This window comes from Salmo trutta, chromosome 19, assembly GCF_901001165.1.
Source record: "Salmo trutta chromosome 19, fSalTru1.1, whole genome shotgun sequence".
Lineage (NCBI taxonomy): Eukaryota > Metazoa > Chordata > Actinopteri > Salmoniformes > Salmonidae > Salmo > Salmo trutta.
Window position 1 is genome coordinate 37,749,170 of NC_042975.1, and position 24,742 is coordinate 37,773,911.

Here is a 24,742-nt window from a genome sequence, read left to right on the forward strand (position 1 = left end):
TGAGTCCAAATTTGAGATTTTTGGTTCCACCGTAGTGTCTTTGTAGGCGAACGGAGGATCTTCACATGTGTGGTTCCCACCGTGAAGCATGGAGGAGGAGGTGTGATGGTGTGGGGGTACTTTGCTGGTGACACTGTCTGTGATTTATTTAGAATTCAAGGCACACTCAACCAGCATGGCTACCACAGCATTCTGCAGCGATACACCATCCCACCTGGTTTGCGCATAGTGGGACTATCATTTGTTTTTCAACAGGACAATGACCCAAAACACACCTCCAGGCTTTGTAAGGGCTATTTGACCAAGAAGGAGAGTGATGGAGTGCTGCATCAGATGACCTGGCCTCCACAATCACCCAACCTCAACTCAATTGAGATGGTTTGGGATGAGTTAGACTGCAGAGTGAAGGAAAAGCAGCCAACAAGTGCTCAGCATATGTGGGAACTCCTTCAAGACTGTTGGAAAAGCATTCCTCATGAAGCTGGTTGAGAGAATGCCAAGAGTGTGCAAAGCTGTCATCAAGGCAAAGGGTGGCTACTTTGAAGAATCTCAAAAATAAATATCTTTTGATTTGTTTAACACTAGTGTTGGTTAATAAATTATTCCATTTGTGTTATTTCATAGTTTTGATGTCTTCAATATTATTCTATTGTAGAAAATAGTACGAATAAAGAAAAACCCTTGAATGAGTAGGTGTGTCCGAACTTTTGACTGGTACTGTAAGTATTCAGACCCTTTACTCAGTACTTTGTAGCACCTTTGACAGCGATTACAGCCTCGAGTCTTTTTGAGTATGACACTACAAACTTGGCACACCTGAATTTTTGGAGTTCCTCCCATTATTCTCTTAACAAACATTAAGAGCTAACCCTGACCATTGTACAACCTAATGTGCACATAATGTACTTATATATACATTCCTAGAGGATGATATGTGGGCCAGTTTTCTGTGCGCTCCTGTAAAAATGTGTTACCTCCAGCAACAAGAGTAGAACTAAATGAAATTATAAAACGTTACCTTTTTGTAAGACATTCTAAAACTTAAAGCAGGTTTACAATGCCCACACATCATCATACAGACAGTAGATGAGACAGATGTTCAACATCTTGTAGGTAATAAAGTCTTATAGGTTATCCATATAGTCACATAACAGGTGGCTGCTCCTAATGCAATTAAATGAGGTCTATGACTAAGTTTTCTGGACAGAGATCGCATTCTTTTTTCAATGAAAAACAACAGCATATTCTTATGAGGAACAAATAGCTCTCATCAGAAGTCAAAATGTGTTAATTGTGTGTAAACAGTGTAGGAAGCCATTGAGGATGCATACTTGAAGATCTACGATGCCTTACAGTTTGAACTTAGGGTTGATGAGATGTATAATTCTTATAGATGTTAGTTAAACCATTCTCTGTCACCTGCAGAACTGACGTTAGGTTATCTATGCTAGGCCTTGGCCCTTCTTGTGGGCTGAGTTCTACTCAAGGCTGATGGTATTCACCAGAGGCCCCCTTACCACTCAGTCCACAATCGACACGCCACAGGCCAACATGGCAAGGTGTTTGCATCTCGGCTCCTTCCTTTTCACTAAGATGGTCAATACACCCCGTATCTCAATGGGAGTCAAAACTTGCCTCATTAAAACCTGGACCCCACACAGCCAAGGCAAAGCAATCAGCATCCACTCGGCCATACACTCCGACTCTGAAAATAACAGGTAGGTGATTTGAAATTTCTAACATTATCTGCTAAGGTTAGTTTATAGGTCTCTTTAAACCATATATTTTATAATCTGCTGTACATTTTAATTATGTATTCATACTCTTCTTTCTCTGTTCTTACCCAGAGCCATATTATAGTGAGTACCTCTACAATGGGTGATAATATAAAAACTGCTGATAAATGTTAATTCAGTTCGCTGAAGATGAAAATCTTTTAATAGGCTTTGATACAATACATCCAGAAAGACCGCTAAATGTTCGACCTTTTCAAACATATTGATTAAGATAAATAATATGTACTCTTTATCTGGAAAGTCATGGTTTATAACAAGCTCTGATTTTTACAGCTTGTCGGAGGAAAAAGTCATAATACACTTTATTAACCAAGATGGCATCAAAACCACCACTGCTGTTACTGAAGGACAGACCCTGTTGGATGTTGTCGTAAACAAAAACTTGGACATAAGTGGTTTTGGTATGTAAACAGGAAAAATAGACAAGTAAAATATGAATATCTTTAGCAAATATGTATCACTGTATGTTGCATTTACAGTATAAAAGCCATCTACTATCCAGGTGTCTAAGGATTTTCACATATGTCCCTTTATTGTCTCGTCTGTTGTTCTTCAGGTGCATGTGAGGGGACATTAGCATGCTCCACCTGTCATCTCATTTTTGACAAGACATTTTATGAGAAGATGGAACCAATGGTGGATGAGGAGATGGATATGCTAGATCTAGCTTACGGGCTTACCAAGACGTGAGTTTCATTTTGAAAAGATAAAGTGTCCTTCGCTCTCCTTCGCTTGTGGAAATGTTATGATTTACATACGCAATCCCAGCTCAATCTAAACAGGCACACACAATAAATTGATTTAATCCGGTCAAAACAGAAACAAGTGGAACGGCCTCACTGCTGAACTGACATAGACACAACAAAGTGCAGGAAATTCTGTAATTCAGTAAAACAAATCTGGAGTAGTTTATATAAATGCTCTGAAATCATCTGTCTGCCTCTAATCTGCTTCTGATTGACAGGTCCCGTCTTGGTTGCCAGGTGACAGTGCAGAAGTGGATGGATGGTATGACTGTCCAAGTGCCCCAAGACGTGAGGGATGCTGTGGGATCTAAAGGCAGCCAGTGATCCTTCATGCAACCTGCTACACCTCTCACCTACTGTACCAAGTCTAATCATCATCATCATCATAATCTTTATCAAACATCTCCAGAAACATATCACTAAGGACCACTCTGACATGTATTTACCCTTTGCCCTACCAATCAACTAGCTTCTGTTGGAGAATCGGTTGTCGCAACTACATATTACCGGAACATAGCATACAAAATGGCCTAAAGTGGCATGCGTTAAGAAGGCATTCCTGTAATTATAAATAGTAAGTTATTAAATGTTACAAACATTGCCTGTAGCTCTATGACATGTCACCTAGCATGCTGGCTTTATAAAAGGAAACCATTGGAAATATGGAAGCACATTAAAGTGGACCATCTTTATTCAGCAGTTCTCTGCAAAGTGCCTTCAGAAAGTATTCACACTCCTTGACTTTTTCCTAAATGTGTTGTGTTACAGCCTGAATTTAAAATTGATTCAATTGAGATGTTTTGTCACTGGCCTACACACAATAACCCAGAATGTCAAAGTGGCATTATGTTATTTTATTTATTTTTTAATTTGTACAAATTAATACATTTTTTAAAAGTGAAATGAGTCAATAAGTATTTCAAATCCTTTGTTATGGCAAGCCTAAATAAGTTCAGGAGTAAATGTTTGCTTACCAAGTCACATAATAAGTAGCATGGATTCACTCTGTGTTCAACAATAGTGTTTAACATGATTTTTGAATCACTTCCTCATCTTTGTACCCCACACATACAGTTATCTGTAAGGTCCCTCAGTCGAGCAGTGAATGTCAAACACAGATTCAACCAAAAAAAACAGGGTGGTTTTTGAATCCCCCGCAAAGAAGGGCACCTATAGGTAGATGGGTAAAAATGTAAAAAGCAAACATTGAATATCCCTTTGAGTATGGTGAAGTTATGAATTACACTGTTGTATCAATACACCCAGTTGCTACAAAGATACACGCGTCATTCCTAACTCAGTTGCCGGAGAGGAAGGAAACTGCTCAGGGATTTCACCAGGGGGTAAATTGTGACTTTAAAACAATTACAGAGTTTAATGGCTGTGATAGGAGAAAACTGAGGATGGATGAACAACATTCTCGTTACTCAACAAAACTAACCTAATTGACAAAGAGAAAGGAAGTAAGCTTGTACAGAATAAAAATAATCCAAAATATGCATTCTGTTTGCGACAAGTTCTAAAGTAATACTGTAAAAAAATGTGGCAAAGCAATTAAGTAAATGCGATATTTCTGTATTTCATCTTCAATAAATGTTAAAAAATTAAAACATGCTTTCAATTTGTCCTTATGGTGTATTGTGTGTAGATGGGTGAGAATTATTATTTTTAATTCCTTTTTTAATTCAGGCTGTAACGCAACAAAATCTGGACTAAGTCAAGGGGTATGAATACTTTCTGAAGGCACTTTCTAAACCACATAAAATTCCCTTTAAATAAGTAAAACAAATGTGTTTTCATCCAAATACATTGTGAAACTTCTATGCATAAAAACAGACAGTGATTAAAGTGGTGCAGTATACATGCATTATAAATAAAGGTTAAAATCCAGGCATGTCACATGATTGCACATAACACAGGGTCCTAGTTATTACTGTATGTGTTTAAGGCTGTTATACAGTGCATTCGGAAAGTACTTAGACTCCTTGACTTTTTACACATTTTGTGACGTTACAGCTGTATTCTAAAATTGATTAAATCATTTTTTCCCCCCTCAATCTTCACACAATACCCCATAATGACTAAGCAAAAACAGTTTTTTTGAATTCTTTGCAAATGCATAACAGATAAAAAAACTGAAATATCATATTCACATAAGTATTCAGACGCTTTACTCAGTACTTTGTTGAAGCACCTTTGGCAGCAATTACAGCTTTGAGTATTCAGGGAAATGACGCTACAAGCTTGGCACCACTGTATTTGGGGAGTTTCTCCCATTCTTCTCTGCAGATCCTCTCAAGCTCTGGCAGGTTGGATGGGGAGTGTCGCTGTACAGCTGTTTTCAGGTCTCTCCAGAGATGTTCGATCGGGTTCAAGTCTGGGCCCTGGCTGGGCCACTCAAGGACATTCAGAGGCTTCTCCCTAAGCCACTCTTGTGTTGTCTTGGCTGTGTGCTTAGGGTCTCTGTCAACGATCCTGACTAGTCTCCCAGTCCCTGCCACTAAAAAACATCCCCACAGCATGATGCTGCCACAACCATTTTTCACCGTAGGGATGGTGCCAGGTTTCCTCCAGACTTAACACAAAAAATTCAATCTTGGTGTCATCAGACCAAAGAATCTTGTTTCTCATGGTCAGAGTCCTTTAGGTGCCTTTTGGCAAACTCCAAGTGGGTTTTCAATGTGCCTTTTAATGAGGAGTGGCTTCTGTCTGGCCTCTCTACCATAAAGGCCTGATTGGTGGAGGGCTGCAGAGATGGTTGTCCTTCTGGAAGGTTCTCCCATCTCCACAGAGGAACTCTGGAGCTCTGTCAGAGTGACCATCGGGTTCTTGGTCACCTCGCTGACCAAGGCCCTTCTCCCCCGATTGCTCAGTTTGGCTGGGCGGCCAGCTCTAGGAAGAGTCTTGGTAGTTCCAAACTTATTCCATTTAAGAATGATGGAAGCCACTGTGTTCTTGGAGACTTTCAATACTGAAGACATTTCTTGGTACCGACCCCCAGATCTGTGCCTAGACACAATCCTGTTTCGGAGCCCCACGAACAATTCCTTCGACGTCATGTCTTGGTTTTGCTCTGACATGCACGGTCAACTGTTGCACCTTATATAGACAGATGTCTGCCTTTCCAAATCATGTCCAATCAATTGAATTTACCACAACCAAGTTGTAGAAACAGCTCAAGGATAATTAATGGAAACAGGATGCACCTGAGCTCAATTTCAAGTCTCATAGCAAAGGGTCTGAATACTTATGTAAATAAGGTGCTTCTGTTTTTATTTTGAATACATCTGCAAAAATGTCTAAAAAGCTATTTTTGCTTTGTCATTATGGGTTATTTTGTGTTGATTGATGAGAAAAATACTAATTTAATCAATTTTAGAATAAGGCTGTAACATAACAATACGTGGAAAAGTCAATGCATACACATATACACATATACATATATATATATATATATATATATATATATATATATATACACAGATACATACACACATACATACACACATACATACATACACACACACACATAAGGTGCTCCATTTTGCACATGCAAAATGGCAGTGAAATTTTCAAAAACAACATCAACATTTTTTTTTAACTCACTACTATTCAATGCGATTTATGTTGTAATTCTTCTTTAACGATAAAAGTTTGAATCAGGAAAATGTGAACACCATGTAATCGCTTAACAGTATTTGGACTCAGTTTGGATAATATTCCATCTCATGTATTTACATTTTGTACGGCTTTTTTTTTTTTTGTGTGTTAGCTGAACTATATTTGTATAAGTGTTTGCTCGTATACAAATTGTGCATGTTATACCTAATTTGCCTCACTTTTATTTTCTTCCCCTGACATATTATCCCTATCATCTTCTTGAACATGTCACAGTCCCTCCAGTAAACACACACATGACAATGAAGGCAAGATGTCTGGTCCTTATTCATAGCTTCAGTCATTTGCTATACAAAAGCATTAAGCATCCCCATTCAGTTGGAGGAGGTGCTCTGTCTGAGTGGTTTGCATAAATACCATTCATTTCCTCTAAGCAACAACCCACAGGACATTGCAGAGACTGTTGAAATTGCTTATCAAGCTGACTAGTTTGACAAAATGAACTGCAAGTACTAACCCATTGAGTCTTTACCATCTGACACGGTCTTACTCCCTTGCTTAACTTTCATTAAACATTCGTCATACATTTATCTGCATTCATCACTAATCCTAATTCCTGCATTTAATCTGCACCATTCTTAATTTAGAATTTAGCAAGAAATACATAGATATTTACACACAAAGAGGGAGGTAAAGTAACCCATGATTATCCACATTCTGATAACCCATTATAAAACACCAAATGATGAGCATTTGTACAATCAGACATCTGATTACTCACCATGTGATAGCTTTGTGGCATTTTCTGTTGGTTCAGCCATTTTACTTTGCTACTGGAGTTTACTTACACGTTTTTTTTCAATTGCTTTTGCATCCGAGTTGCCATTCTTGTTATCACTTGAGCTGAAGTATTCTCTCACAGTGTTTCTGACAGTTGCTGGCAGTTTTATTCTTATAGTGTGGCTGATTGTGGTTGCAGTCTTGTGGCTGATTGTGCTTGCAGTTTTGGCATTGGTTTTAGATGATGCCTGGGAGAGAGGGGTGCATCCACCACCCAACTGTTCAGGGACCACCTCACCACAGTCAATCTCTGTTTTAGTCTTTTCTCCTTTCTCCTTGTTGTTTACAGATTGTCTGATTGACACAGACTGAAGGACCAGTGGAGTGTTTTGACCATAGAACACTGTCTGGGGTATGTGGACCTGCACACTCTGACCGAGCAGTTCCTCGTTTTCCTGATGTTCTCTCCGTGTGTCAGACACCAGAGAGACTCCACACTCTTCCACAGGTTGATCAGACTGTTTCTTCACCAGCATTCTGTTAGAGGAGGTGTAAAATGTAATTTTTGTCCTCTTCACCTCTTCTTTGTTGACAGCCTGGTTGTTTGTTTTTCTCAGCTGTATGTGTGTAATGGATATTTCTTTGGTCTGGCCTTTTGACTCTGACGTCTCAAACACTTTATCCTTCTGGCTCTGGTGCACCTGCTCCCCACTCCAATCAGAGATAAAATTCTCACTGTCATCTGGTTGAGAGACAGGGCTTTGACTATTCTCACCTTTAAAACTACAGAGGCTTTGCGTACTCAACTGGTAGTCTTCTCTATTCTGAATGCTAATAGAACGGTAATGCTCCTTGTCTTCCTCTCTCTCATCATACTTATTATACAAGTCCAAAACCTCGGGTGCCTGAGCAACTGCCACTGGGAATGTCATGCTCCAGTCTTTTGGGAATTTCTTCGGGGTGTCTGGGGTGAGAGGGCGTAACCGTGCCGACGTGCCGAACAGGAAGGGTAGGGAGCTGGGCTCGTTGGGAGAGGACACAGAGTCAGAGCAGAAGGAAAAGGCACTGTCTATGGAGCTCAGAGAGGAGGCAGACGGGGAGGTGGCTGTGGAGGACAGGCTGGAGAAACTGGACCTGTTGGACATGGCCAGCCTCTGGGCAGGGTGCCAGAACCTAGAAGCTACCTGAGGGGACCTCCAGAAGGCATACCTAGATCTGCTGCCACCTACCCTGGGGCTGCTGTCCCCCTTTAGTAGTCCCTTAGCGTGGGGTTTGTGTGTGTGTTGGGAGTGGTCTGCACAGCCACACATCACTGCCGCATCGCAGCTGGACTGACGGGCAACAGGAGTGTGGATCTGGCTTTGGGACCCTGACTGGGGAGAAGCCAGAGACACACTGGGTTCTGAGGAGCAGCGGGCTGAGCGAAGACTCTGGGTCCCCATCAGGGAGCATATAGACCCACTGGAGAGTGAAGACATGAAGTCTAGATTTCCACAGCTATAAGCACTTTCCTCACTCACATGTTGCTTTTTCAAGGAGTCAACCTCATTCAGAAGGCCCAAAATCTCTTTATCCTCTTTCAAGACCAGTTTCCCTGGAGACAGGAATAAAGGTTCCCTGTTAGGAGAGTGAATTCCTCCTTGCTTCTCCCAGTCCCAATCATCAGACAAGTAGAGCTGCTGGTAAGACTCCACTGAAAGAAAAAACACGAAAAGATCAAAGCGAGACCACATGGTTACCATGAAAATGCAAAAAAAAAAAAAATCAACCATATGTTATCTAACAAAGATCTCACCCATCACATCCTCTACAGTTCCTTGTTCACAATTTGTCTCAGTAAAAATGCACTCAACATCTTTACCAAAAATGGCTGGGGTGTTTTCAATGAGTAGTTGGATGAGAGCTGCAACCTGCAATGGAGACATGAAAACACATTGAGACAGAAACCGTTAACAAATAGGAGATACAGGAGATGAACATACAGTATCTGCTCATGCTAACTACAACACCAGAGTCATTAATGGGGTCCAATGAAAATTACTTTCAATTCAGTGTATTATTCCAATTTACACAGAAAAAAACTACTTATACAGTGAGCTCCAAAAGTATTGGACAACAAATATTTGTTGTTGTTTTGGCTTCAGATTTGAAATGATTCAATGATTATGAGGTTAAAGTGCAGACTGTCAGCTTTAATTTGAGTGTATTGTAATCCATATCGGGTGAACCGTTTAGAAATTAGAGCACTTTTTGTAGATAGTCCCCCCATTTTAGAGGACCAAAAGTATTGGGACAAATCTACATTATGTGCATTATTAAAGTAGTAAAATGTTACGTATTTGGTCCCATATTCATAGCACGCAATGACTACATCAACTTATGACTGTACAAACTTGTTGGATGCATTTGCTGTTTGTTTTGGTTGTGTTTCAGATTGTTTTGTGCCCGATAGAAAGGAATAGTAAATAATGTATTGTGTCATATTGGAGTCACTTCTATTGTAAATAAGAATAGAACATTTCTACATTAATGTGGATGCTACCACGATTACGGATAATCCTGAATGAATCGTGAATGATATCATGTGATATTTGTGCATCTGTAACTTTCTCACTCATAATTGTTCACGATTCATTCAGGATTTTGCGGAATCATGGTAGCATCCACATTAATGTAGAAGTGTTGAGAAACATTATATTCTTATTTACGGAAAAGTGACTCCAAAATGACACAATACATTATTTACCATTCATTTCTATTGGGCACAAAATCATATGAAACACAACCAAATCAAACAGCAAATGCATCCAACACGTTTGTACAGTCACAAGCTTAATGCAATCATTGCGTGCTTGGAATATGGGACCAAATACCTAACTTTTTACTACTTTAATACACATATAAGTGAACTTGTCCCAATACTTTTGGTCCCCTAAAATGGGGGATGAAAATTCAAGCTGACAGTCTGCACTTTAACCTCATAGTCCTCAGAGCCAAAACAACAACAAAATGGTCACTGTCCCAATACTTTTGGAGCTCACTGTAGTTTATAAATTACACTTTGATGTTTTAAGAACTCTTGAGAACTGTTTTTATCTTTGTGATGTTTCACAGCAACACAAACGTCAAACAGTAGATCAATGTTCTGACGTTTAATTGGCATAAGAATCGCATTGGCCAAATTGTGTCGCAGACAAAAATATACCAGTTAGACTTTTTTTGATCCTCTGCAAATTAAACTTAATTGATTTCTTAACCTTGACATCATGTTGCCTTTTAAAATGATTATTTTAGCAATAAGCTACTGAAGAGATGATGCCTATTCCAAAATGTGATGATGCCTATTCCAAAATGTGATGATGCCTATTCCAAAATGTGATGATGCCTATTCCAAAATGTGATGATGCCTATTCCAAAATGTGATGATGCCTATTCCAAAAGCTGTACCAAATACGAAACCACTGGACACACTGGTTGAATCAAAGTTGTTTTCATTTAATTTCAATGAAATGACATTGAACCAACATGGAATAAATGTTGAATTGACATCTGTGCCCAGTGGGAACTGACAATTTCAGCATATATACATTGAATTGTATATTTTGAATAATCATTATATTTTGTATTAATACATAAACTCAGCAATTCACTAGGGATTTATTACTGCATTTGTGTGTTTCATTGAAGCCTTAATAAAATATTATATCTTTGACTATATTTATAAAATAGAATAATAGATAACATGCTCACTCTCATATTATTTTTCAGAACTTGTCAGGTGCTAGATTCTCATAGTCCATAGCAATAGAGATGGTCAGCACACAATAAATAATCTTCAATAATTCATTTAGTTATCTGTGTAAGAAATACAGAGAAATAAAAGAATACATGAATTATTGAAGATTATTTATGGTACTTATAAAATGTCTATAGGGTAATATTGTTGTTGGGCAGGGGATCCCTAAGTAGATCTACCTTTTTAGTGGACTGACTCTCCTCCTCTGGCCCAGTAGGCACGGGCAGCCACAGCATGTTGGGAGCGATACAGAGAGCCAGGTTTAAAGCGTTCATCTGGTTCTCCTGCGAGCTCTCCTGGATGTGATAGAGAAGGGCGAACAGGTAGCGGAGCAAGGTAACATTATCCTCTGGAAGCTGGCTCAATAGCCTGAAGGGGACAGAAAATGGAGTACCATTAATACCCGAACGGCTAATTGAGGCCAGTAATGTAGAGAGGAATGGGTGAGTGGCTGATGCACACAATGATTCAAACCTTGAAACCTGTGACTGGCAGAAAAGTTAAATAAAAGGACATATCAAAGAATAGTCTTTAATAGAGGTTAAATGCCCTCAATAGAATAGAAGAGCAGTAGTTTGCAATTCAGCTAAATTCATTAAATCGTTTTGTAAATCTAGAATAACACACAGAACTGTATTGCTTGTTTTTCCATTCCAATAGCCTTCTCAGCACTTCATGTCCTGTTTCAAAGTCATTCAATATCTGTTTTTTTATCTTAATACCTATGAAAAACACACATTAGGCACATTAGAGCAATTTCAACAATTTGAAGAGATACATTTATTGATGTGTTCTTCCAAGGAAATTTACTGTATGTACTGTGCAGAAGTGGAATTTACTAAAGACAGAGACAGACTAAAGAATGGTATATGAACAGGACAGAACACATAACTGGATGTTATTCTGTTGTACAATTTTCAATATTGTTCTGTTTCTGCTCACATCTATTTATTTTTTATTCATTTTTGACCGGTTTTCTTCCCAATTTCATGGTATCCAATTGGTAGTTACAGTCTTGTCTCATCACTGCAACTCCCATACGGACTCTGGAGAGGCGAAGGTTGAGAGCCGTGCGTTCTCCGAAACACAACCAAGACGCACTGCTTCTTGACACAGTGCCCACTTAACCCGGAAGCCAGTCGCACCAATGTGTCGGAGGAAACACTGTGCACCTGGCGGCCGTGTCAGCGTGCACTGCGCCCGGCCCGCCACAGGAGTCTCTAGTGCGCGATGGGACCAGGACATCCCTGCTGGCCAAACCCTCCCCTAACCCGGACGACACTGGGCCAATTGTGCACCACCCCATGGGTCTCCCGGTCGCAGCCGGCTGCGACAGAGCCTGGACTCGAACCCAGAATCTCTAGTGGCACAGCTGAATCTCTAGTGGCACTGTGATACAGTCCCTTAGACCACTGTGCCTCTCAGGAGGCTCCAAATCCCATAGAATAGGTAGACACCGGACAATCATTCAAGCGGGAAAATCTCAATAAAACAACTGTAAGCAGATCCATTATATCAGAGGTGGGTGCAGAGGGTGGAGTATTTTGTTTCATTCCTGCTCTAACACAATTGTCTCAGTTTATCAAGGACCATATGACAACTCATTTATTTTAGCCACTAATCTATTGTTGGTAACAAATAAACAGATGTATGAATCTCTCACCCTTTTATCAACTCAATCTTGTCTTCAATATCAGCCGCCATGACCTCCATCCACTTCTCATACAGACCAGTACTTAGCACACTGCCAGGGATGTTGCGCAGAAAGTCCTGTTCATTCAAATATAAGTCCTAGCAATCAAAATCTATACAGTACAGTATGAAAATAGTTATTTTTTTACTTTTGTTCCTCCATTTTAACATGTTACTGTTACTGCTGGCCATAATATTTCAGTTTAAAATCCAATGCAGGCTAGTAAATAATCTAAAACACAAGTGAGACTTCAGAAAGCAATTACAGTGATGACTGATGCAGCAACAAACACAGACTCCCCCTCCAGCTGAACACTGTTGCCAGAGTTCAGTCTTTCCTTCAGTTCCCGGCATGTCTTAGCATTGGCTGAGCGCCGGAAGATCCCTGTGGTGGTGGGGCCCTCATGATACAACAGATACAGCATGTCCTGTATGAAGAATAGACCAGACATGTAGTAGTTTGCAGGCGCAATTACAAGCTGTGAATAATTTGCCCACCATGACTGATATTATCCTAATTTGCCCATCATGATCGGAATTATCCTCACTGCTTTCCCAGCAGTAGAGATGAATACTTTATAATTTTTCATATTTGAGGGGATCACAACTCACCATGATGGGTCTGGGTAGGTTTCCATGATGACAGATGGAGGACAATGAAAGACCAAAGAGCTTGTGAGGAGTTGTGGGGGATTCAGGATATCCACCTCCTTGGCTGCCATGTCCTCTTCTCAGAGCCCAGTCTAAAAGAGACTTCTTTCTCTTTATGTGTTTCTGAAAGGAATCTGTTGGAAATTATGAACAGCGCATTCTTTAGAAACTCTTTGAGTGACAGATATGTGGTTGTCATTCAATCAAACCTGCTTTCAGCCAAACAAAAATATTAAAATGTCATTTTGAGTAACGAATCAACAGAGGGGAACACACAAAAAAAATGACATATAATGCCAAATAAGGATTATTTGGCTCGTAACGATAGCGGAACCCTTTTTGGTGTATATACTGTATATACTGTCGAACCCTTTTCAAAGAATCTGAAAAGAACCATTGTAACGGCCGTCGTAGTGAATGGACCAAGGCGCAGCGGGTTGAGTGCTCATCTTTAACTTTTATTGAACACTAAACAAAAAGCCGAACGACAACTAGACAGTTTTGCAGGCTACACACACAGCAATGCAAAATCAACTTCCCACAAAAGACAGTTGGAAAAAGGGCTACCTAAGTATGGCTCCCAATCAGTGACAACGATGTACAGCTGTCCCTGATTGAGAGCCATACCAGGCCAACACAAAGAAATACACAACATAGAATGGAACATAGAAATAGAAAATATAGAACATACAACAAAACCCCGAAACACACAAAACAAACACACCCCTGCCACGTCCTGACCTAACTACAATACCAAAATGACCCCTTTACTGGTCAGGACGTGACAACCATGTTCATAAGGTTCTATATGTAACCTTTTTTTGTGATGTAAAGAACTCTTTCCTAAGGTTCTATAAAGAACCATTACCAAAAGTTTCTATACTGAACAAAAATATAAACGCAACATGTAAAGTGTTGATCCCATGTTTCACAAGCTGATATAAAACATCCCAGAAATGTTCCATAGCGCACAAATTAGTTTACATCCCTGTTCGTGTGCCTTTCTTTGACAAGATAATCCATCCACCTGACAAGTGTGGCATATCAAGAAGCTGATTAAACAGGGACAATAAAAGGCCACTGTAAAATATGCAGTTTTGTCACACAACACAATGCCACAGATGTCTAAAGTTTTGAGGGAGTGTACAGTTGGCATGCTTACCACAGGAATCTCTACCAGAGCTTTTGCCAGAGAATTGAATGTTAATTTCTCTACCATAAGCCGCCTCCAACGTTGTGTTAGAGAATTTGATAGTACGTCCAACCGGCCTCACAACCACAAACCACGTGTAACCACGCCAGCCCAGGACCTTCACATCCGGCTTCTTCACCTGCGGGATCATCTGGGACCAGCCACCCGGACAGCTGATGAAACTGTGGGTGTGCACAACTGAAGAATTTCTGTACATATTGTCAGAAACTGTCTCAGGGAAGCTCATCTGCGTGCTTGTCATCCTCACCAGGGTTTGGACCTGACTGCAGTTCAGCATCGTAACCAACATCAGTGGGCAAACGCTCACCTTCGATGGCCATTGGCATGCTGGAGAAGTGTGTTTTTCACGGATGAATCCCGGTTTCAACTGTACAGGGCAGATGGCAGAAAGCGTGTATGGAGTCATGTGGGCGAGCGGTTTGCTGACGTCAACGTAGTGAACAGAGTGCTCCATGGTGGCGGTGGGCTAAAGACAACGAATACAATAGCATTTTATCAACGGCAATTTGAATGCACAGAGATATCATGATGAGAGTCCCATTGTCATGCCTTTCATCCGCCTCCATCATCTCATGTTTCAGAATGTTAATGCACTGTCACAAGGACCTGAACACAATTCCTGGAAGCTAAAAATGTCCCAGTTCTTCCATGGCCTGCATACTCGCCAGACATGTCACCCATTGAGCATGTTTGGGATTGCCCAGGATCGACGTGTGCGACAGCGTGTTCCAGTTCCCACCAATATCCAGCAACTTCCCACAGCCATTGAAGAGGAGTGGGACAACATTGTACAGACCACAATCAACAGCCTGATCAACTCTATGCAAAGGAGATGTGTCTCGCTGCATGAGGGAAATAGTGTTCACACCAGATACTGACTGGTTTTCTGATCCATGACCCTACCTTTTTTTAAAGGTATCTGGGACCAAGAGATTCATATCTGCATTCCCAGTCATGTGAAATTCATAGATTAGGGACTAATATACTTATATATTTCAATTGACTGAGGTCTTATATGAACTGTAATTCAGTAAAATCTTTTAAATTGTTGCATGTTGTGTTTATATTTTTGTTGTTCTGTTGTTACAACCTTATTCTGGTACTACAAATAGCCTTTTTTAATGTATTTTTTTAAATATATAAGTTGTATGGTGCTGTAAAGTACACATTCTTATTAAGGTTCTCTAAAGAACTATTCTCAATTTCAAAGGTTCTATAAAAACGTTTTTGCCATATAATATTGTTTTGTGTTGAATAAAAAATCCTTAGATGTTATTTTTGTGTTGGTTGACAAGTTGAATCAGGTGTGCTAGCACTGGAATAGATCAAATACATTGAATGGCAATCTGTCGCCGAGGAGAGGTTTTGAAGAACTTTAATAGCCTACAATTTCTCTGAAACTTAGCTGAACAAGGACATGGATAATAGCTTGTTTTTCTGTGCGTCGGCAGCACAGAACGGCAGCGTCGGGTAAGCTCATGGGGATGGTGTGTGTCTCTTTGTTAACATCATCTGGCACGCAATCTCTAATATTAAGGAAGACTTGATGTTCTGCTCGCCTGAGTTAGAATACCTCATGATAAGCTGTACACCATACTAAGAGTTCTCATCTACATTTTTGGTAGCTGTCTATTTACCACCACAAACCGATGCTGGTACTAAGACCGCATTCAACAAGCTGTATGAGGCCATAAGGAAACAAGAAAATGCTCATCCAGAGGTGGTGCTCCTAGTGGCCGGTGATTTTAATGCAGGAAAACTGAAATCCATTTTACCAAATTTCTACCAGCGTGTCACCTGTGCAGCTAGAGGTGAAAAAACTCTAGATCACTTTTACTCTTCACACAGATATGCTTACAAAGCTCTCCCGCGCCCTCCTTTTGGCAAATCTGACCATAACTCTATCCTCTTAATTCATGATTACAAGCAAAAACTCAAACAGGAAGTACTAGTGATGCGCTCTATACGGAAATGGTCTGATGAAGTGGATAGCAAGCTACAGGACTGTTTCGCTAGCATGGACTGAAAAATGTTCTCGGAACTCATCTGATGGCTTTGAGGAGTTTACCACATCAGTCACTGGCTTCATTAATCAGTGCATCGACCACGTCATCCCCCAAGTGACCATATGTACATACATATCCCAACCATAAGCCATGGGTTACAGGCAACATCCGCACTGAGCTAAAGGCTAGAGCTGCCTCGTTCAAGGAACGGGACACTAACCCGGCACTTACAAGAAATCCCGCTACGCCCATCAAACAAGCAAAGCACCAGTACAGTGGCTTGCGAAAGTATTCACCCCCCCTTTCGCATTTTTCCTATTTTGTTGCCTTACAACCTGGAATTAAAATTGAGTTTTTGGGGGGTTTGTATCATCTGATTTACACAACATGCCTACCACTTTGAAGATGCAAAATATTTTTAATTGTGAAAAAAAAGAAAAAAAAAGAAAACTTGAGCGCGCATAACTCTTCACCCCCCCAAAGTCAATACTTTGTAGAGCCACCTTTTGCAGCAATTAAAGATGCAAGTCTCTTGGGGTATGTCTCTATAAGCTTGGCACATCTAGCCACTGGGATTTTTGCTTGTTCTTCAAGGCAAAACTGCTCCAGCTCCTTCAAGTTGGATGGGTTCCGCTGGTGTACAGCAATCTTTAAGTCATACCACAGATTCTCAATTGGATTGAGGTCTGGGCTTTGACTAGGCCATTCCAAGACATTTCAATGTTTCTCCTTAAACCACTCAAGTGTTGCTTTAGCAGTATGTTTAGGATCATTGTCCTGCTGGAAGATGGACCTCTGTCTCAGTCTCAAATCTCTGGAAGACTGAAACAGGTTTCTCCTCATGAATTTCCCTGTATTTTGCACCATCCATCATTGCTTCAATTCTGACCAGTTTCCAAGTCCCTGCCGATGAAAAACATCCCCACAGCATGATACTGCCACCACCATGCTTCACTGTGAGGATGGTGTTCTCGGGGTGATGAGAGGTGTTGGGTTTGGACCAGACAGAGTTTTCCTTGATGGCCAAAAAGCAACATTTTAGTCTCATCTGCCCAGAGTACCTTCTTCCATATGTTTGGGGAGTCTCCCACATGCCTTTTGGCAAACACCAAACGTGTTTGCAAGCTTCCTTAGACTAACTAAATCACGTTTTAGAGAGGGTAAGATACACAAGCTAATAGTATAATAGAGAAAACATGTGGATTCATATTTAGAAGCAACATGGAAAGCAGCATTGTTATGTTTTGATATATATATATATATCTCATGTTCATGCTATATACTGTAGCATGAACATATGCATGAATTTACAGAATGCTGAGAGCAAGACATTTTCATGCTTGTGTGACACTTTTGAATGTTGGTCAAAAGGGAAATAAATAAAAATATTTGCTAGCGGGAATGACACCGATAAACAGCGTTCTTCGCTCTCTGCCTGCTGAACACCTGCTCTCAGCGTCATTAACAGAGCAGCGGGAAAACAGTGGGGTCGAAGGACACGGTCTACCGGTCTCCCCGCTAGCATTGGAGGCAGTGGATCATCTGGACCAACTATTGAGGAATTGAACTAAACCATTCCAACGTTTTTGCAACTACCTCCCCTAACATGTAATGTTTGAAATATGTTCTACCCTCTTGTGGCTTTGAGTCAGTGACTCTTATCACAGAGCTTGCTAGTTACCGACACCGTGTACTAACTTGCTAGTTTGCTAGCACAGTGTTGCTCGAGCCTCCTGCCTGCTGTGTACCGGAGAAAACTGTGCCTGACAGGCAGGGGCAAATTACACTGTCTACCGGTCATCCCCACCTCCCGATAGCACAGCAGACAGGAGGCTAGGGCAACACGTGTACTAGCTAGCTTGATAGTTAGCGACACAGTGTGCTAGCTAGCTTGATAGTTAGCAACACGGTGTGCTAGCTTGCTATTTAGCCTCCCACTTACTGTGTACCGTAGTCCTCCTTAGGACTAGCTGGCTAAGCAATCAGTGTGTCTGTCACTCCCACCTGACAAACACCTGCCCTTGTCATTGTTAATAGAACTGTAGAAAAACAGTGCCCGATAGCCAGGGGCGTAGGACACTGTCAAATTAGGTGGACACTTCTGATGACGTATCATGACATCTGATCAGTATACACTTGCAGGGCAAGGGAAGAAGGAAGGATTTTTAAATGGAAATTGGCCAGAAATTCGTCACTCGTTCATCCTGCGATGATTGTGTTTTCAGCCACCGGTAGCTTGTGGGTGCTTTATATGCGCTACAGTCAATTATGAGTGCATGTCTACTTATATTAAATATACTGCTCAAAAAAATAAAGGGAACACTTAAACAACACATCCTAGATCTGAATGAAAGAAATAATCTTATTAAATACTTTTTTCTTTACATAGTTGAATGTGCTGACAACAAAATAACACAAAAATAATCAATGGAAATCCAATTTATCAACCCATGGAGGTCGGGATTTGGAGTCACATTCAAAATTAAAGTGTAAAACCACACTACAGGCTGATCCAACTTTGATGTAATGTCCTTAAAACAAGTCAAAATGAGGCTCAGTAGTGTGTGTGGCCTCCATGTGCCTGTATGACCTCCCTACAACGCCTGGGCATGCCCCTGATGAGGTGGCGGATGGTCTCCTGAGGGATCTCCTCCCAGACATCGACTAAAGCATCCGCCAACTCCTTGACAGTCTGTGGTGCAACGTGGCGTTGGTGGATGGAGCGAGACATGATGTCCCAGATGTGCTCAATTGGATTCAGGTCTGGGGAACGGGCGGGCCAGTCCATAGCATCAATGCCTTCCTCTTACAGGAACTGCTGACACACTCCAGCCACATGAGGTCTAGCATTGTCTTGCATTAGGAGGAACCCAAGGCCAACCGCACCAGCATATGGTCTCACAAGGGGTCTGAGGATCTCATCTCGGTACCTAATGGCAGTCGGGCTACCTCTGGCAAGCACATGGAGGGCGGCCCCCCAAAGAAATGCCACCCCACACCATGACTGACCCACCGCCAAACCGGTCATGCTGGAGGATGTTGCAGGCAGCAGAACGTTCTCCACGGCGTCTCCAGACTCTGTCACGTCTGTCACATGTGCTCAGTGTGAACCTGCTTTCATCTGTGAAGAGCACAGGGCGCCAGTGGCGAATTTGCCAATCTTGGTGTTCTCTGGCAAATGCCAAACGTCCTGCACGGTGTTGGGCTGTAAGCACAACCCCCACCTGTGGACGTCGGGCCCTCCTACCACCCTCATGGAGTCTGTTTCTGACCGTTTGAGCAGACACATTCACATTTGTGGCCTGCTGGAGGTCATTTTGCAGGGCTCTGGCAGTGCTCCTCCTGCTCCCCCTTGCACAAAGGCGGAGGTAGCGGTCCTGCTGCTGGGTTGTTGCCCTCCTACGGCCTCCTCCACGTCTCCTGATGTACTGGCCTGTCTCCTGGTAGCGCCTCCATGCTCTGGACACTACGCTGACAGACACAGCAAACCTTCTTGCCACAGCTCGCATTGATGTGCCATCCTGGATGAGCTGCACTACCTGAGCAACTTGTGTGGGTTGTAGACTCCGTCTCATGCTACCACGAGAGTGAACGCACCGCCAGCATTCAAAAGTGACCAAAACATCAGCCAGGAAGCATAGGAACTGGGAAGTGGTCTGTGGTCCCCACCTGCAGAACCACTCCTTTATTGGGGGTGTCTTGCTAATTGCCTATAATTTCCACCTGTTGTCTATTCCATTTGCACAACAGCATGTGAAATTTATTGTCAATCAGTGTTGCTTCCTAAGTGGACAGTTTGATTTCACAGAAGTGTAATTGACTTGGAGTTACATTGTGTTGTTTAAGTGTTCCCTTTATTTTTTTGAGCAGTGTATATATAATTATTAATATATGCCTACTGTATGATAGCTAGTAAATTAATTAGCTAACTAACTTTAGCCTGCCTAGCTGGAACTTCTGAAGAAGGAAAATGTATAATTTCTACAATTTCCAAACCAAACAAAAACATATTTACGTGACGTGTTTGGGCCGTCATGTTCATTAGTAGCATCATTTCTAACTTATTTGCATTCGTTTTTACTTACACTTGTATGGTGACTTCTCCATTGATGTGGTTTTTAAGTTTTTGCTGACTTTTCTTAGCGGATGTACAATCGTTGCGAATTGAATTATGGGGAGTTTCAGGCCCCGGAGTGAACATATTTGTACACTCGCAAAGACGACTAAATACGAGGGCTGAGGGGCTTACGTTGCAAACTTCCCTTGCTTGGCTCATCATTTGGACCACCCTCCAAGATGGCGACGGGGATTCCTCCAAGGGCATAAGGCGAGGGTAAGTGGACGAGGGTGTGTCTTTTAAATGTTTGGACCGCAAACACTGTCTACTGGTATATGGCTAGCTAGCTACCGTTGTCGCCCCCTCCCCTTCTTCTGTGGGGTTTATCGGCAACTTGAATCCAACGTTATTGTGCATTATGCCACCTACTCTACTGGAGTGCCCCTGCCTATGTCTGTCCAAAATAAAACATCTACCAATATAAGTATAAAGAGGGGTTCCTGCAGATGCAGGAATGCCCACATGTAGGAATGCCCTGAATTTCCGGTCGCAATTGCACCCTTCTCTGGAGGAATTGTGTGCTACCTGCATGAGTGACAGAGGGTGGCGCTTGCTGTGTGTGGCCGAGGAGCATAAAGCAAGCGACCGCGGGAGACATCCTGTCTTGTTTGAGCAGTGTAGAGAAGAGTATTTTTTTTCCCACTGGTGCTCCCAAAATGAAACTCCAGGTCGCACAGCTAAATTACCACTTAAAGAGTCATTATGGTTGCACATAGAACCATCACCCTTACCAATTAACTCTTGAAGAACCTTGTTTTCTAAGTATGCAGACACAGACAGGGACAATACAGCCACAAAGGCATACATGAAAAGACAGGGATGTGAGGAACTGATGTGTGGATACAGCCCTTAGACGTGGTATATTGGCCATATACCACAAACCCTTGAGGTGCCTTACTGCCATTATAAACTGGTTACTAACATAATTAGAGCAGCAAAAATAAATGTTTTGTCATACCTGTGGTATACTTGAATGTTGGCCAATCAGCATTCAGGGCTTGAATCACCCAGTTTATAATCATGAATGATTGATGATATGACCTGGATAGTCAAGTGGTTAGTGCTGCTGCTCCTGGTACACGTACATACCGCTGTCACAGTAGGACTGAATCTGGGCCTATACTGCTCTGTGACCCATTATCATTTTATCGTTCCTGAGATGTGAGCACTGATGTATGGTGGAAAAAGTTAAATACATGAGTCTTGCCATAAATTGTTCAGTAGAAAATGTTGATATTACAAGACAGCTGCTGAAAACACCCTTAATAAGGCATCATGCAGAGAAATCGGCATGCATGGTTTTTCAGATATACTTTCCGCATTTGCGCATAGAAATGACTGTGCAAAACAATTCAATTGGCATTTGAGAATACATGATTCATTATAAAGAGCAGCAAAAAGGTCAGTTATAAAATAATTTGTATAATTTATTTCTCACAATTTTATGCTATGACAGAGAGACAGAATGCTATGACAGAGAGACAGAATGCTATGACAGAGAGACAGTATGCTATGACAGAGAGACTGTATGCTATGCCTCCAACAAGCAATGGAACATTTAGAACACTGTAATTATTCTAATTACAGGATGGAGATTCTGATAACATCTGTAGAACTACATGTGCTAGCGTGACAGGAAGTTATTTACTATCTCCATTATGAATAAACCACTTCCGTAAAGAGGGCTAGATAATTGACGTGTAGAAAGTAGAAACAAAATGCACTAAAGAAAATTACATTGTTTACCCGTGGTGTATATCGGTGGAACTTAAAAATCAATACATGCCAGCATCTTTCTCTCTCTGTGAAAGTTAATGAATGATTCACCTGCTCGACCATGTCCTCCCCCTTCAGCCTTTAGCCTAAGGATGAAGCGAGGGCCGGAAGCGTCTTTAAGAAGGTGATCAAGGTAGAGGCTCCCATCTACAGTCAGAATGTTGTTGGTGACTGCCGAGGCTTGGCGGTCCATTTCCCTCAAGGAGTTCAGGATAATACTGAAGGGATGCTCATGACCTGTCAGACATGACACATGTAGATCAGATCAGTTTTTTTTGTATAGAATTGGAAAATGCATTCACTCCCTGCTGCTACCATTTCTGTTTAGTTAAGGAATAAGGCACAAAGGGGTGTGGTAATGGCCAATATACTACGGCTAAGGTTTGTTCTTATGCACAACGCAACGTGGAGTGCCTGGATACAGCCCTTAGCCGTGGTATATTGGCCATATGCCACAAACCCTCAAGGTGCCTTATTGCCATTATAAACTGGTTACTAACGTAATTAGAGCAGTAAAAATAAATGTTTTGTCATACCCGTGGTATACGGGAATGTCAGCCAATCAGCATTCAGGGCTTGAATCACCCAGTTTATAATCATGAATGATTGATGATATGACCTGGATAGTCAAGTGATTAGTGCTGCTGCTCCTGGTACACGTACATACCGCTGTCACAGTAGGACTGAATCTGGGCCTATACTGCTCTGTGACCCATTATCATTTTATCTTTCCTGGTAATCTGTCATTAGCTTGAACTATCTGTTCAAATAAACCCCAAAAATCGAAAGGAGTGGAAAGGAGTCAAGAGGCAAGGAGACAAAAATCGAAAGGAGTGATTAAATTATATGGGAGATACATGATGAATCACAACCTCCTTATAATTACATGGGCTTAAAGACAAAGCAAATGTTAGATAAAAATGCTTGTAGTACCAGTCCTAAGCAAAAAAAATGTAAACTGAGATCACCTACATTTATTTTGTTGCTGCTGATTTAAATGTAGTCCAGTGTATCTCAGTTGGTAGAGCATGGTGCTTGCAACACCAGGGTTGTGGGTTTGATTCTCACAGGTCACCAGTATGAAAATGTATACACTCACTACTGTAAGTTGCTCTGGATAAGAGTGTCTGCTACAATCTAAAAATGAGCATTGACTAAATTATATATTTTCTACCAGCATTGACTTGAGAAAAATAGGTATCTGCCCTTTAGACAGAATAGCATGCGGTTGTATGAGACATTAATTCCAGACACACAAAGGCCCTCATGAATCCCTTTTCCGATCCCCAGGATTCCTAATATGCCTTGGCTTTGTGAAGGGCTCCTGTAGCCAGGTCGCCAGATTACAGTTTCAAGTCACAAACGCTCCATGTGAACACACTAAGATGAGTACAGACAGAACCTGCCCGACTGAAATATTGGTTTGGGTAATCCTTTGACTAGACAGAAACTATGGTCTAAAATCCAAGCCAAGTGTGCCTTCATCCTGACTGTTTTTGGAGGCGTGTTTCAGTGCATAGTGATAGTACTATCACATTTCCTCACCGATAAGAGGATATGGGGCTTCCTCTCTCCCTGAGACTACCCAGAGGCGGTAGTCAGTGGGTCTGCCCTATGGGAGTAGAACAATTATGTTTAGAATGAAGAAAGGAAACTCAGAGTAATCTATAAGCCCAGGCATGGTCAGAGACAGGAAATGCCATTGTAAAGCATAAAATGTTGTCAATGATACTTGTGTTCCTTTTCTGATACTCTTCCTGTCTTTTCTAAAGATTTATGAGTAAACATGTAAGCTAGTGGTAGCAGAATTTGATCTAAATTCTAAAGAGTAAACCATAAAAAAACAAAACAAATGATTTACAACAGGTGTAATATTGCAGAACTTGGTAATAGTAATAATAATAATGATATATTACTCTATAATTATGGTAAAATGTTTATCCATACATAATCCAAACAGAACATTTGGATTACTTCTAATAATAGAACAAAGACGAAATTGGTGGCAACAACTCACAGTGAGTCTAAATTGTTGGGTGAGGATTCTGATGACTTTGTCAACGTCACATGTATTGTCCACATTCACAGTCGTCTAGATTAAAACACAAATAATTCCTTCATAATCTTATAGAATTGAACAATATTTTCTGAGGTTACTTGAATAAATGTTATGTTAACTAGAAATAGTCATACATGTAATCATATTTCATTTAGAATGTGAACATTTGGGGAAAATAATCAATAATTATCCGAGAAGTAGCAGTAGTTGTAGATGAGTGAATTGTCTTACCATTGCACTATTTCCAATGTCCATGAGAACAACCTTCATGGTGAGATTACTGAGATATTCCACTTCCTTGGATTTGGTGATGTGCCTGTGCCAAATAGGTACAGTACATAATCCTATACATTTTATTTCAGAAGTCATTTTCTATATTGTACATCTGGGGTTTGTGAGTATTTCCTTACCATTGTAAAGTGGAAAGCCACTTCTCCTTTGACTCCGATGAACTGATAGGGAAAACAAATGTCATCTTTATTTCCCCAAAAT

General features: G+C 41.1%; 2 protein-coding genes across 2 annotated transcripts in view; one reads left to right on the forward strand and one right to left on the reverse strand.

The window, feature by feature from the left end:
- Nucleotides 1-1,444: 1,444 nt before the first annotated feature.
- Nucleotides 1,445-2,928, forward strand: fdx1b (ferredoxin 1b). The gene is made up of 4 exons (XM_029700844.1): nucleotides 1,445-1,718; nucleotides 2,070-2,197; nucleotides 2,353-2,482; nucleotides 2,761-2,928. The coding sequence occupies exons 1-4, from the start codon at nucleotides 1,492-1,494 to the stop codon at nucleotides 2,864-2,866; spliced, it is 591 nt and encodes a 196-aa protein (XP_029556704.1). The 5' UTR covers nucleotides 1,445-1,491; the 3' UTR covers nucleotides 2,867-2,928.
- A 3,364-nt stretch (nucleotides 2,929-6,292) lies between these two features.
- Nucleotides 6,293-24,742, reverse strand: part of arhgap20b (Rho GTPase activating protein 20b) — a 34,993-nt gene continuing 16,543 nt past the window's right edge. The window contains exons 5-15 of the mRNA XM_029700845.1: nucleotides 24,661-24,702; nucleotides 24,482-24,566; nucleotides 24,209-24,283; nucleotides 23,737-23,803; nucleotides 22,243-22,428; nucleotides 13,041-13,213; nucleotides 12,695-12,856; nucleotides 12,400-12,506; nucleotides 10,916-11,105; nucleotides 8,736-8,850; nucleotides 6,293-8,633 (exon numbers count right to left, since the gene is read on the reverse strand). Coding sequence (XP_029556705.1) covers nucleotides 6,991-8,633; nucleotides 8,736-8,850; nucleotides 10,916-11,105; nucleotides 12,400-12,506; nucleotides 12,695-12,856; nucleotides 13,041-13,213; nucleotides 22,243-22,428; nucleotides 23,737-23,803; nucleotides 24,209-24,283; nucleotides 24,482-24,566; nucleotides 24,661-24,702 — 2,845 coding nt within the window. The 3' untranslated portion in view covers nucleotides 6,293-6,990. The remainder of the gene's footprint in view (nucleotides 8,634-8,735; nucleotides 8,851-10,915; nucleotides 11,106-12,399; nucleotides 12,507-12,694; nucleotides 12,857-13,040; nucleotides 13,214-22,242; nucleotides 22,429-23,736; nucleotides 23,804-24,208; nucleotides 24,284-24,481; nucleotides 24,567-24,660; nucleotides 24,703-24,742) is intronic.